General features: G+C 54.5%; 1 protein-coding gene across 1 annotated transcript; it reads left to right on the top strand.

The window, feature by feature from the left end:
- The first annotated feature begins 4,828 nt into the window (after positions 1–4,828).
- RHCG (Rh family C glycoprotein) lies at positions 4,829–13,529 on the top strand. Its single transcript, XM_050903466.1, has 10 exons — positions 4,829–5,039; positions 8,444–8,630; positions 9,104–9,254; positions 10,019–10,166; positions 10,551–10,717; positions 11,415–11,552; positions 11,909–12,045; positions 12,579–12,703; positions 13,104–13,177; positions 13,358–13,529. Exons 1-10 carry the CDS (start codon positions 4,829–4,831, stop codon positions 13,421–13,423), a joined length of 1,404 nt encoding a protein of 467 aa, XP_050759423.1. The 3' UTR covers positions 13,424–13,529.
- The last annotated feature ends 264 nt before the right edge of the window (positions 13,530–13,793 follow it).

The raw sequence follows: 13,793 nt of genomic DNA on the forward strand, positions 1-13,793 counted from the left end.
GCCTGGCAGCTCCCAACGCGGGAATTGCCGCCGGCTGCTCAAGCCCCTGCTCCTTTCCTGCCCACTCCAGCGTATTTGCTCCTGAAGCTCATCCAGCTTTTGGGAAAGCCGTCAGAGATGTTGGCTGAGCCCTGGTGACCTGCATGTTTCCCAACGTGACAGCCGGAGTCGCTCACGCCTCTGCTTCTCGCACTGTCCCGCGCTTGCGCTGCTCGCAGAGACATTCGCCCTCTCCGCCTGCTCCCCAAGGACACTGACTTCTCCTCTCTCAGAGCCCTTGGGTTCTTTCTGGACAATCATTTACTTGCCGATAAATGCGGTTTCTTGGGAGGAAGGAGAGGGCACAAGAAAAATAATGTGTAAATTGGGCTCACATTTGGTTGTCACTTTGATCCAGATGGGGTTTTTTTAACTTAAAAAAGTCTTGCTTTATTTTGACCTTTTTCCAACATTTCTCTCCAAGTGATATTTAACGGTGAGGGCTGAAAAAAGGGCTGAGAAAACCCAGACCTAAATGAACTGTTTGATCTCCCACCGTACCACCACTCTGCCCCGCCCCGGTGGAAAATTTGTTTGCCATTCTGCTGAGGCAGCCAAAAAGGTTTTGTTTCGGATTGACTCAGATGCTTTGCTTTCAGGACACTCCTCAAGGACCTGCACAAGCAACGAGTCACCTTTGATGCTGGGCAATGCCCAGAGACTCACTTGTGCTGCGTGAAGGCTTCTGAGCCTCCCCATATTGTCATTCTCCAGTGCCCTCTCCACCCCACGCGCCCAAAGGCTACTGGTAGTGGCTGCTGCTGCTTTGCCCACTAATTCTGGAGGGCAATTCAAGATGGGTAAAGGGCTCCTTGGTGGATCTCCAGGCAGTCGTCTGAGAAGGGAGGGAGCTGCAGGAAGGGAAGGGGGCAGCTGGGAGGGTTGGCTGTGCTTCTTGGGTGTTAAAGTCCTCAGAGATGGCTTTGGCCTGGGTGTAGCATGACATGGGAGGTCACTGGTGCCTCCTGGAGAGGCAACTTCTTCGGTTCTCTGTCTTAATGGAAGAGAATTTGATCTGCTTCCCTTCCGCTCACCAGCGAGCTAGGCAAGCCAGCGTGAGCTCCAGGGTAAATCCAGGCAGGAGCAAGGATCGCTGTCCGTTGCATGTGGGCTAGCCCAGCCTCATGTCCCTCCCCTGGAGAAGTTCTGGTACTGCCTGGTTTTACCTGGTTCTCCTCACTCCAGTGAATCCTTGGAGCTGCCAGGAGATAAAGGAGGGAAAGGCGAGGGTAAGCAGGCAGGGAGTGGCAGGCCAGCGCCCGCAACGCTGCAGACAGTGGAGATGGTGCTTCCAGCTCTGCCCTCTCCTGGGTGCCTCCAGACCCCAGGGGTCCTCAGCTTTGTGGTCACCTCTCAGAGCCAGCACAGCACCTTGGCCCATCGTTGGCTGCAATAAGATCTGCCGAGACAGTTCGCAGTGACCCAAGGAGCCCCCATTCCCTCCTCTCCAGGGTGAAGCTGCCCCGAGGCCTCCAGGCAAGAGGGAGGGATTTCTGTGTGCTTCAGATTTCGTTTTTACATCTCAAATATTTTTAGTGCTCATAAAAGTGAGAAACTGGGAGAGACCCAGCTCGGACCAGTACTGTACAACCCTTACCCAGAGCCTTCCCAAGGCAACTGAGACCTGACCACTGCCAGCCCTAGTCCCACGTCTCCAGAGCAGAAGGGCAAACGTACCTGCCCCTCTTCCCCCAGCATCATCCCACTGATTTTTTGGGGAAACCTTGCCGCTCTTATGGGTGCTGGACATGATGGGCCAAATTCAGTGGTGGAGCAGGCAAGCTTTGCCTCCAGCGGGCACTGCGCTGGCTCGCACTGGCGTGGAGTTTCCAACAGAGCTTTTAAGTAGCTTGATATTTGTGACTGGGGCATGGTGAAATATGCCCCATGCGTCCTACCATGCAGTTAGGTACCTTGTAGGATGGTCTAACCCTAGACCAAAGGACTTGGTCTAACCCGCTGTAGGAAGTGCCCTGCCAGCACTGCTGCAGGCACCTGTGCCGGCACAGCCCCGTCAGCCTTTCCAGTGTTACCCTGGCCCTGCAAAGGAGCCTGGAGAGAAGCTGGTCCTTTAATGGGCTCCCACGGCATGGGCAGCCAGTGGAGCATGCCAGCTCTGATGGGACTGCAGTGGCAAAGTGCTGATCTGCAGGTCGATAAGGAGGGGCAGCGCAAGGCAGTGCAGCAAGGTGAGACTATCGGGCTAGCGGAAAAGCCATTAGCCTTTGTCCTCGGCCTCCAGACACAGGGGAGAGGGGCTGGGGACAACGGGTGGGACAGAGCTGCTGACTCCTGGGCTGTGCAAGGGCTTCACAAGCTGCTTTTCTGGGGACGCTGCCATTTCAGTGAGACCACGGATTAGAAAAGCTCTGCAGTTTGGTTTCTTCTGCTAAAGAGTAATCACAAAGCATAATTGCTGGTGGCTATGCTACCTTAGCAAGTTCCCCTGTATTATAAAATGCTCCTCTGTGCCTCCGTGTTGCCTTTCTCAAGGTGTCTAAGAGCTGCTCTAGGGTAGGGCTGAAGACGGGTCCTAGCACGTAGCTGGCAGGAGAACATGCAACTATCAACAGTGCTTCTAGCAATTAGGGCTCAGGTATTGTTTAGGGATTCCAGCTTCTTTCTAGCTGGAGATCTCTTCTTTCCTGGTGCGTACAGCTGAGACTGCCCTGCAGAAACCATGTGTAATGGGAGACCCAGAAACATAGTGGGTGGGCCCTGAGCCGCATCGCTGGGGGGAGTGCCCGTCCTCAGGACAACAGCAACATCCACTTGCTTTTGGTGTCCCCACCAAGTGACCCTAGTCCAGCCAAAGCCGGCTGAAGCTCTGCTCATGCAGGGTAAGGGCTAGGCAGATGGGGTTCTCTTTTCCTCAGCCCCGGCATGGACAGGAGGGGAGCGGTGCTGGTCTGGACCCTTGCCGAGACAAGCACAGCACCGGTTTGCGGCCCCAACCTCCCAGTGCTCCCACGGGGCTGCAGGAAGGAGCCTGCACCCTGATGCTCTCCCGTGGTCCGGCATTCACTTGCTGTCTTACTCCCAGCTGACCCTCCCTAGTGTGTCTGGATCACTAGCTGGTTCCTCTGCCATACTGAAGTGCTCCTGAGCTGCATCTTCCCAGCTCTTCCCAAAGCTGCCTCTGCCCTGCTGCCTGCACGGGGCCCAAATGAGGTTGGAGAATGATTTTGTGTGGCGGTCAGTCTCTTCAAGACCATCCACAGCATTCTTCTGCCATCTGTCATTTTGAGAAGAAAGCAAACAAGAAAAAATAATAAACTCAAATTATTGCCTAATCAACACAGAAATCAGTGCTGCTTGCTCAGCCTGCAGGCCACAATTAGATGCCATCAGCAAATTTGGGCAGCTTGCCTGGGCTGCAGGCTTTCATCTCTTGAAGACTGACAGGCATCTCAGGGATCTGCAGGCAGATGAAGGAGCTGGGATCCATTTGAAGGACTTGCCCGGCTCTTTGGGGAAAGAGCACATGGTTCAAAACCATGTGAAAAAAAGGAGTATTGTGTTTATGTTTATTAAGTAAAGGAAGCCCCATACCAGAGGAGGGGATGTTTAAGCTGCAACGCTGAGGTCTCCAGCCCCATCTCCAGCACCATCTCAGAGTACTGCCCTGGTTCACGCAGCCCCAGCCCAGCTTGTCTTGCCAGGAGGATGCACTGGGTAAATCACTGTGGGAAATGATGGAACATGTGTCACTTGAACGTCCTTATAGATATATGGCAGCCTTGGCAGGGCTATTGCCTGTCTGTGCATGCATGCAGGATCTTGGCATTTGGTTAGAAGCATATATCTTCCTCTTCTTCCGGGGACTGCCCCACAGACTGCTTTTCCAAAAGCCCAGCCCAGTGACTCAGGCTGCCTTGGCAGGGATGTGGGGAAGCCCCACAACTCATCTTCTCCTGGTCATCAGCAGGGAGTGTGGCCCCTGGGCTCGGCCCCATTTGCTCTTGGTCAAAGAGAGCCAGGTGCTCTGCTTAGGGGGTGGGCAGCCCCAGGCAGATCCCCACTGCAGCAGGGCTGTGTCCCCCTCTCTGCACCCAAGACAGAGGCTCGCGGGAGGAAACGGACCCTGGTGACAGTTTCGTGTTGCTCAAGAGGCTCTGGGAGTTGCCCTGCATGGGGTGGCAAGCCTGTCCCCGCTCTCCTCCACCCTGGCTTGCAGGGTGCGGTCAACTGTCTGGATGCCTGCTGGAAAGCAAGGAGCAGGATGGTCTCACCCTGGGACAAAGGGCCTCCTGGGGCTGCTGCTGCGCCCTGCGAGACGGGGTGGGGACAGCTGAGAGCTGGAGCAAGGGGCACCTTGCCTTCACCCTCGGTGCCAGCTGGGGAAGGGTGCTTGCAGAGCCGGGGGGGGGGGTGGCAAGGGGAGCACCCAGTGCAGGGAGGAAGGGCACTTAGGGCGGCAGGGGTCAGGGTGTTCCTGCAAGGGGAAGGGAAGGGGTGTGGGGCCGGGCAGAGCAGGGGGCAGGACACCAGGGCTCCACTCCCCACTCGCACTGGTGTCCACATCTACTCGTCCCCGGGGAGGCAGGGCTCAGAGGTGCTCGGAGCAGCTCAGAGAAAAGGTGCTCAGAGACCTGTCCCTCCTCCCAGGGAGGAAGGAGGGTGAGAGGAGCAAGCCTGCCGAAGCTCCCGCGCTCTGAAACGTGATCCTGCCACAGGCACCTCCCTGGGCCCCACCTTGCCCTCTCCGACCTATATATGTCACCGGCCTTGGCCGGGCACCGGGGACGTGGGCTCACACGGTCTGCTGGGCGACCGGGGATCCCTGTGAATGGAGCGGCCGAGGCACCAGGGGATGGCGAAGAACACGTATATGCGCTGGCGGCTCCCGCTCGTATGCCTCCTCTGGGAGGTGGCCATGATCGTCCTCTTCGGGGTCTTCGTGCGCTTCAGCCCCGAAGCCGATGCGCACTGGGAGGAAGAGAAGCGAAAGATGAACGTGACCAGCGACATAGAGAACGATTTCTACTTCCGATACCCGTGTGAGTATTTGGGAAGCCTAGTCCTGGTGCTGGCTGGTCCCCATCCCATCCATCCCATCCTAACCCATCGCATCCATCCCATCCCGTCCCATCCCATCCCATGGCAGAGCCTGTCAGAGGCAACGTCTCCACTGATTGCTGGAAAGTCGCGCTCTTGCCTTGAGCCTGGTTTGGGGTACACCAAAGAGCAAGAGAAAAGCGTCGTGGCCCTCCAGTGCTCTTGGGGCTCTGTCAGCAGGGTACCGTGACACCAGTACGTGACTTCTTTTTTCCAGGAATAGGTCTGACGCGTTCCCAGCACCCTGCAAGTTTCGGCTTGCTGCCCCCTCCCTCAGCTCTGGATCAGAGCAAGCTTTTCTGTGCATACGGAGGAACGGCTGTTGAGATCCTGTGACATCTTCCTCCCCTTCCTACGTCCTCCCCCTCACTCGTAAATTACCCTTTAGCTACTGGCATTTCGATGCCGGAGTCCTCCTAACCTGCCAGGTTCCCAGGGCTCTTGGGTCGCTGCATTGTATTGCCACAGGGGTTATTCAGGTGGTTAAAGCCCTTTTGGCCAGGCAGTACCTTTGGCCAGCTTTGATCTCCAGGGCTGGTCATCTTTGTGAGCCGTTCAGAACAGGCTGCTTCTGTAGGCAATTGTTTCCAAGGAAGCAACAGGCCTGAGTCATGCATCTATTTAGAACATTTCCATTAAAAACACCTGCTAAATCAAAGGAGCTATAGAAACCTGTAGCTGCTGAGGATTAGCTAGTTCAGAAAAGGATTTGCTTACAGAAACCCGCTGCTCAGCCGGCCTCCCGGTTAGTATATAGCTGTGGCTGCCCTGGGCTTTCCCTCGAGATCTGCCCTTGTGACTAACCCCACACAGGTTGGCATGAAGCAGCAGCAGTGCCTGAGGGCTGCTCTTGTCACTGATGTGCTGGGAGGACATCAGGGGTCCAAGAAAGAGCTTGTAGGGGCTAAGGATGTGACATCTCTTCTGTCCTCATATCCCACCCCTGCTCCACAGCGCCAAATATTCTCCCTCAAATGGCTGCATGGATTCACACAACTAAATCAACCTAAGAGCAACTGAGCAGGAGCTCAGTTCAGCTTTGAATTACGCTTCTGTTTCAGACCTGAGGAAGGACTCATGTGCCCAAAATCACAGCTGGGTTTTCTCCATTATCTAATCAGAGATGTGCTCTCTCTGCAAAGATGGACAAACATGGCAAGGCGGCCAAGCCCTGGCATTTTGATCCCTGTGTCCATCCAGCGCTGCTCAGAAGAGAATGCGATGGTTGAACACCCGAGGATCATTTGTATGAACGTGTCTGTGACTGCTGCTGTCCATAGGACCTGTCCGCAATGGCAGTGGGATAGGAGTGACAAACTGACAGGTCCTCCAAGACCAGAGATGATTGGGAAGGAAGGCAGAGGGAAGCCTACGTGCGCTTGTGTCCGTGGTGCCCATTGCCAGGTCCAGTCAGTGTAACAATTCCTTCTCATTTTGAATCACACATTGATATTCCCTAATGGGTGACTCATCTGCTCTCTAGGGAAAAGAAATGAGATTCTTCGGCACAGGTAGCATTCCCAAAGCCCAAACACTTCCTCTCGATAATGATGGCAATTGTTCTTGCACAAAAGCAGGGTCACAAAACCTTTAGGGTGTGGCAGCACCTGGGCTGCCTCTGAGTGATGCCAACGTTATTCTTCCCAAGGGAAAACAAATGCAAGGGTTAGAAAAAGGCTTTAGACTGGGTGTAGTTTGAAGAAAGACTTGCTCTTCCTCCCTGTTTGTACAGGGTCTAACACACAGTGGGGATCCTCTGTGTTTTCAGAGGGTGCACAGTCTGCAGCTTTAACTCTGACCTGTGTATTTCTGCTTTTAGGATGAAAGTGGTAATGTATAATGCAAATGGCAGCAGATAATTCTAGCTGTGTATTGTGCTGCTTACACTGGAGAAGAGAGGTGGGGAGAATAAATACAGCTGCAGAAGGAAAGTCTGTGGGATTGTATGGTAAAACCAGAGTTAGGAAGACTGGTTCTTAGGACATGCAGAGAAGTGCATTTGAAGTGACCTCTGCTGAACAGTGCTAGCTGCAGATCTCGTCTCCTTCCTTTTTTTATGAGTGATTTCATAGGCGTGGGGGGCATTTTTAAAAACAAGCAGATTAAGCTGTCTCTGCAACATGGCACTACATTGCTGGAGCCTATCCAAATGCTTGTCCTTAAATAAGTTGCAAGATCTTGTAAAGCACCAAAGGACAAAAGCCACAGCTTCTGCAGAGCTGCACCTCACCCAAATCCTCACCCAGCCCTTAGCGGAAGCAGCAGATACAACCCCACTGTCCTGCAGGAGCGGACCTGGGGCTGCTGGATTTCAGCACAGGTTCAGGGTAGAGCAGATTCTCAATCACTGCATTTCCTTTGCCCTGAGCTTATGCCTTCTCTGAGGTGCACAGACGTTGCTGGTTATAGTGGCTATAATGGTTTGTGTGCTGCATAATGCAGAACTTGCTGGCGTAGCTCCGTCGATGCTGTGTTTACCTGTTGTATGGTGTGGGTTTGCTGGTGGGAGTCTCCCAGCGGGGGATCCCAGCCTTGGGTCTCCTGCTCTTTTCGTGGGCAGACTGGCCTCCAATATGAGGGTTTGCATGGTTCAATTTGTAAGTATGCAGCGTTTCAGCTCACTTAATTGCGGAGCAATGCTTATCTGATAGAAATGTGCAGCATTAAAAAGTACAGCAGGTTTACTGCACCGCGAAGTTCTTTCAAGAGGCTCATGCAGGTTTGGTTTCCCCCGGGGAAGGGCATCTGAGGGGCTCGAGTTAGCAGGTCTGAGAGTTTGTGGGAAGAACTGGGTCTTTCTGGTTTAAACACTCAAAATCTCACAAGGTGGGATCCTGGTCTCAAGGGTATTTTGCCACTGATTTCAGTGGCATTTAAAAATGTATTTGTAAACTTCCCTTGATCTTGTACTCTTCTTGCTCTGAGCCATCACCAGGACCCTGCATTGGATGGACCTACCCAAAATGACCATTCATGTGCTTTTAACAAAACTTCACTGTTCATTTTACATTACATTTTCTGAGTTTTTTACAAAAGGGGAAAAAACAATCTGAATAGAAAAATGTTTTCCTTTGTACAATCCATTAGTCTCCAGTCTTCTCTTGCACACAGCTTTTAATAAACATTTTTTACTTTCAAGACTGAGCCTTTTAACCAAAAGCCAATTTCCGAAAACTGAGCCATTTTCAGACTTAGAAATGTGGGGACATGGGACAAACACACATTTTGGCTTAAATTTCCCCCCCTACTGCCACTGATGCGGTGATTTTCCCTTCACCACCAAATTCAAATGTCACTCACAGCCCTGCTGTACCCACAGAGCTGACGGTCCCTTCCCTCTGTGCAGCTTTCCAGGACGTCCATGTGATGATCTTTGTGGGCTTTGGCTTCCTCATGATGTTCCTCAAGCGTTATGGATTCGGAGCCGTGGGTTTCAATTTCCTCCTTGCTGCCTTTGGGATCCAGTGGGCTATCCTGATGCAAGGCTGGTTCCACTCTTTCGAGAACGGGAAGATCCTCATTGGAGTGGAGAAGTAAGGAGGCGATGGGCTCTGGGGTGCCACCTCTTGACTGGCCAGTGGAAGAGCTGGGATGGGAGCCAAGCAGCTGGCAGCGCCTGTCTGTTATGTGCAAATGAGTCTCTAAAACGTTGTGTTCCCTCTGCATACCTCCACTTGCTTTCCACCTTTTAGCCCAAAGGTACCTGCCATTATGGTGGTACTGCTCAAAGGGAAATGTGAGATGAGCGTCACCCCTTAGTCCCAAGCCAAGCACCATGGACACCAGTGCTGAGAACACATATGAGCCACATTATTTAAATAATTTGGGGGAAAGCACCTTTCCTGGACAGTATGTAATGTTGGGAGGAAGGTCAGTGGTAAATCCAGGGCTGTCTCCTAATCACATATTTGTCTTTGGGTGGGATCTCTAGAGCTGGGGGTGGGTGAGGGTGAGTTACAGAAGAGTATTTCCTTATTAAACCACAATTTTCCTTCCCCTTTTCCAGCCTGATCAATGCTGATTTCTGCGTGGGCTCTGTGTGCATTGCCTTTGGGGCCATCCTGGGCAAAACCAGCCCCATACAGCTCCTCATCATGACTTTGTTTCAAGTCACGCTCTTCGCAGTGAATGAGTACATCCTCCTCAACCTGCTTCATGTAAGGCTTTAGGCAGCACCTGCTTGGATCTGCTCCTTCCTCTCCACGTCTCTCCAAATTGTCTCCCTTTGCTATGGCTCCACCAAGCCACTGCCTTCATAAGCATTTGAAATGCAAGAATTCAGGCAGAAAAAGTAGACAGATTACAAAGGAGGGGGTAAGCGGGTGGTACTTCCCTGAGAAGGGAGATCTTCGGGGGTTTTACACACAAGCCTGGCAATTCAAGAGCACTGGGTCCCTCTGCCATGGCTCCCGAGGCAGACGAGGAGTCTTAGCACAAAGGACCAGCCACTCTCTTTGTGCGTGAGACTTCCCTCTCATCTGTTTTCCCTGCTGGAATACGGGTGTTGTAGAAGGAAATCAAGTGACAAAGAGGACGAGATGTCTGCTGACAGAGGCAGGGTTCCTGCCCTCTGAGAGAGGGCTTAGAGGGCTGGGAAGCAAAGGAGCTCCCAGAAGACCTGAGTGCACTTAGGAGCCAACCTGGCTATCGCTGCAACCTGCTTGCCATTGGGACAGGTCAGAAACTCCCCTCTGCCTTGATGCCTTCCAAGGGAAAGCTAAGAGGAATGCCATGGCCATGCACAGGACCAAGTGAGCAGGATAGATAGCAGGACCAGAGCATTTTTGTCCACCTCTTCCCATGACTGAGTGCAGGCTGGAAGGATGAGTGGGCAGACAAGCTGGGCATGATGCAACCCAGACCTCAGCTCCAGAATGAGTGGCGATGGCAGAAGCAAACCTCTGTTTTCCCATGGCTGCAGGTTAAGGATGCGGGTGGCTCCATGACCATTCACACCTTCGGAGCTTACTTTGGCCTCACAGTGACATGCATCCTGTACAGACCCAACCTGGAGCAGAGTAAGGACAAGCAGGGCTCCGTGTACCACTCCGACCTCTTCGCTATGCTCGGTGAGTCATCCTCCGCCTCAGGGATGCTGGTACATGCAGACCACTCGGCTGCAGAGGGCTGGTCCCTCCTGTGTCTCTGGGAAAACCAAACTGAAACCAGGATCTGGGGCTAAGAAGCTCTGTATCCTGGTCTTCCACCTCTCAGAGCTACTCAGCTCCCTTCATCAGTGGCTGGGCTGAGAGGGTGCCTAGGAAGACAATGATGCGTTTTGGTTCCCCCTCTCTGCCAGCCCCTCCTGATGGCAGGGAGTGCAGCTCTGGGGCAGCAGGACTACGGGATTTAACTTCCCCCTGTGCAGAAAGATCTTCTTTAGAAGTTTTTTCAATCCCTGTGTTCTCTCTTTTCCCTTTCTCTTCTTCGTCCCCTCTTCCCCATCCCACCAGGTACCCTGTATCTATGGATGTACTGGCCCAGTTTCAACTCGGCAATTTCTGAGCATGGGGATGCCCAGCATCGGGCTGCCATTAACACGTACTGCTCGCTGGCCGCTTGTGTCCTCACCACAGTGGCCTTCTCCAGCATGCTGCAGAAGAAAGGCAAGCTTGACATGGTAAGCTGGGAGCAGAGCGCCCTGCGCTGCCCAGGGGACTTACAATGAGGTTGATCGAGGGTCCAGGAAATGATTGGCACTTGTCCTTTGCTGAACAGATACTGGGTTTCAGGGTGTGATGGTGAAACCAGCATCCAGGCAGAAACCCAGAGGCTATATTGAATAAGCAAGTGGGAAGCGAGTCCTGCAGTGCTTGAGGTGCAGGATGACGCCCTGCACGTGGTGGACCTAAGTCACAGCAGGGACTGGACTTGCTCTGCCCAGAGAGCTACTGATGGGCATGTTGCAGAGCCGTGTTTGGCAGCGCTCTCCAGCAAGCCAAGCAGGACCTGCACGGCAGCTCGTGAGCAATCGGGGGGCTGACTTGTACGTGTTATGTGTGTGGGTGACATGTCTCTGTGACAGCAGAGCTTGCATGACACATGGGTGAGACAATTTCCATCTCATCACAACTCCCCACCCAGATTTGTGGATGCAAAGAATGTGTGTGGTACGGGGAGTGGGAGTCTATGTGCGCCTGTGCTACAGACAGAGGCTGCCTGTTCTTCTCTTGTTTTTCACCAATAAGCAGGAAAATGGGCCCTGATACTTCCTCTGGAAACATTTTCAGAGCTGATTCTCCCGCTTTGCCATTTGCACCATCCCTGAGCAATTGCAATCTCCCCGAGATGCCAAGACAAGGCGGTTACTTCTGCAGGTCCACATCCAGAACGCAACGCTGGCGGGCGGCGTGGCTGTGGGCACCAGTGCGGAGATGATGCTGACTCCATACGGCGCCCTCATTGTTGGGTTCATCTGTGGCATCGTGTCCACAGTGGGGTACGTCTACCTCACGGTGAGTGCTGCTCTAGGGGTCTGCAGCCCTGGTCCTGCTAAGGAGACCAGAAATGTATTCACTTCCCTTTGAGGGTTCCTGCTTTCCACCATCCCTGATGTAGATGCACTTCTGACTCCATTTACTGCCCCAAAATGCTCAGGAATGTTCAGTCTCCCAACAGGAGAGTGTTTGGAGGATATGTTGTTATTTTATCTTGAGCTTGGCTCACATCTTTGTCTACAAGCCCTTAGCTCTTTAATGGGACACAATATCACTCTTCCTTCTCTGCTTATCCCAGTCCTCCATGGAAGAAACTTATCCTTTCCAGGGCTGTGCTCATGTCCCTGATCTCTCTCTACATCCCTTCCCCTCAGCCTTTTTTGGAGTCTAGGTTGCACATCCAGGACACATGCGGCATCCACAACCTCCACGCCATGCCAGGCCTTATTGGGGGCATTGTGGGGGCCATTACTGCAGCTGCAGCCACGGAGGATGTATATGGAACGGAAGGGTAAGACAGCTGGAAAATGCTCCCTGAGAATAGATTTTACCTTGGGCTGGGAGCAAGGAGCAATTAACAGCCCTTGTTAATTGTCCAGAGTTGCCCTTTTCCCCCTCAAAAACATGGGCTGCGCTGACTGTGTCAGGCTTACTGAAGTGTAAAAGACTCATGTCTTGCAGCTGACTTCTGGTGGCCTCAAAAAGTGAGCCACAATCCTACTGCTTGGCATTATTCTGGGGCACAGTGGGTGGGGAAGCGCTCCTCCCTCCATCCCTGCGTTGTGGGGGGGGTCAGGTAAGGCTGAAGGTCTGAAATACAAAAGAAATGTTTATATTTTGGGCTCCTCCTAGGTAAAGCTTTGCCAGGGGCCAGAGGGGAAGGAAGTGAGTGGTGGTTTGTGGCATTGCGACACTCTCCTGGTCCATTGCAGAAGAGGGATGGGGCTAGGGAGGAGTCCCTGAGGGAGCAGGGCAACACGGCTCCTCCAGGGCTGGGGAAGATCTCCGGCCAGGAGCAATCCTTGCCATTTCTGCCTTCGGCAGGCTCACCAAGGCGTTTGGCTTCACTGGCGAGTACCGCATGCGGACACCCAGTGTCCAAGGAGGGTTCCAGGCGGCCGGCATTTTCGTGTCTCTGCTGATGGCTTTTGCCGGGGGAGCCCTTGTGGGTAAGCAGGAGGGGAGCACGGAGAGGGGAGGGTTGAGTCCAGCCTGTGGCTGAAATGGAGGCATCCGTGTACTCCTGCCTGTGGCTGGATGCGTCTTTCCCACTTGCATTGCGAGGGTTGCAGCCCCCTGGCTTGCTCACGTTTGGGCACCCTGCAGTGGGACCACCCCAAAGCCCACAGGAGCAGGGGAAACCGGGCAGCCAAGGGAAACCGGGCAGCCAAGGGGGGAGCCAGGTCAAGTGGGTTTGGAGAAAAGGGGGGATCAGCACCGAGCACCGTGCCAGGGCTGCGTTTGCCCTCTTTGCTGCCGGGATGGGCGGACTCCGGCCGTCCGCACCCTGCCTGCATCCCACACCGCATTATGGCCCCCCTGCCCACCGCCCTGCCCGCCTGCTTCCAGGGGCCATCCTGAAGCTGCCCGTCTGGGGCGACCCCGCCGACGAGAACTGCTTTGAGGACGACATTTACTGGGAGGTGAGGCGGGGGGCGGGCGGGCTGGCCGGGCCGCCGGCCGGGGCGCTGAGGCGGGGTTTGGGGTCGAGGCCGGCGGCGGGAGCGGGGCGGCGGGGGGCGGGAGGCACAAGATGGCGCTGTCGCCCCGCGGCGTGAGGGGCCGCCGTGGGGCGGCGCTGAGGGGGCTCTGCCGCGCCGCAGGTGCCGGAGGACGAGGAGAGCGACGTGTACCACATGCACAACCCCGACAAGCCCGCCTCGCCCTGAGCCGCCCCCGGCCCTCCGCCGTCCCCCGCCAAGGGCGCTGCCCCCGCAGCGGGGCGGCGGGGCTGCCCGCCATCTTCCTGCCTGCGGGGCTGCCCCCGCCAGCCTCTTCCCCCACCACAGGACCCCGGGCCCTGCTCCGGGGGGGGGGGACACACGACACGAAAGCTCGTTTTCTCCCTGTGACGACGAGGCACCCGGCTCTGCCTTTCCCTCCCGCTTTTGTAACGAGCTATTGTGAATAAAATAAAAACGTGTTCTTCTTTCCAGGCCTGTGCTCCCTTGTGTCAGTAGTGGAGCAGGATGGGATGTCGCCCAGACCCCGTCTCTCCCGCCGGCAGCACAGAGCAGCTACCGGAGAGCTCTTGGCTGC

Source organism: Gymnogyps californianus, chromosome 11 (genome assembly GCF_018139145.2).
Source record: "Gymnogyps californianus isolate 813 chromosome 11, ASM1813914v2, whole genome shotgun sequence".
Lineage (NCBI taxonomy): Eukaryota > Metazoa > Chordata > Aves > Accipitriformes > Cathartidae > Gymnogyps > Gymnogyps californianus.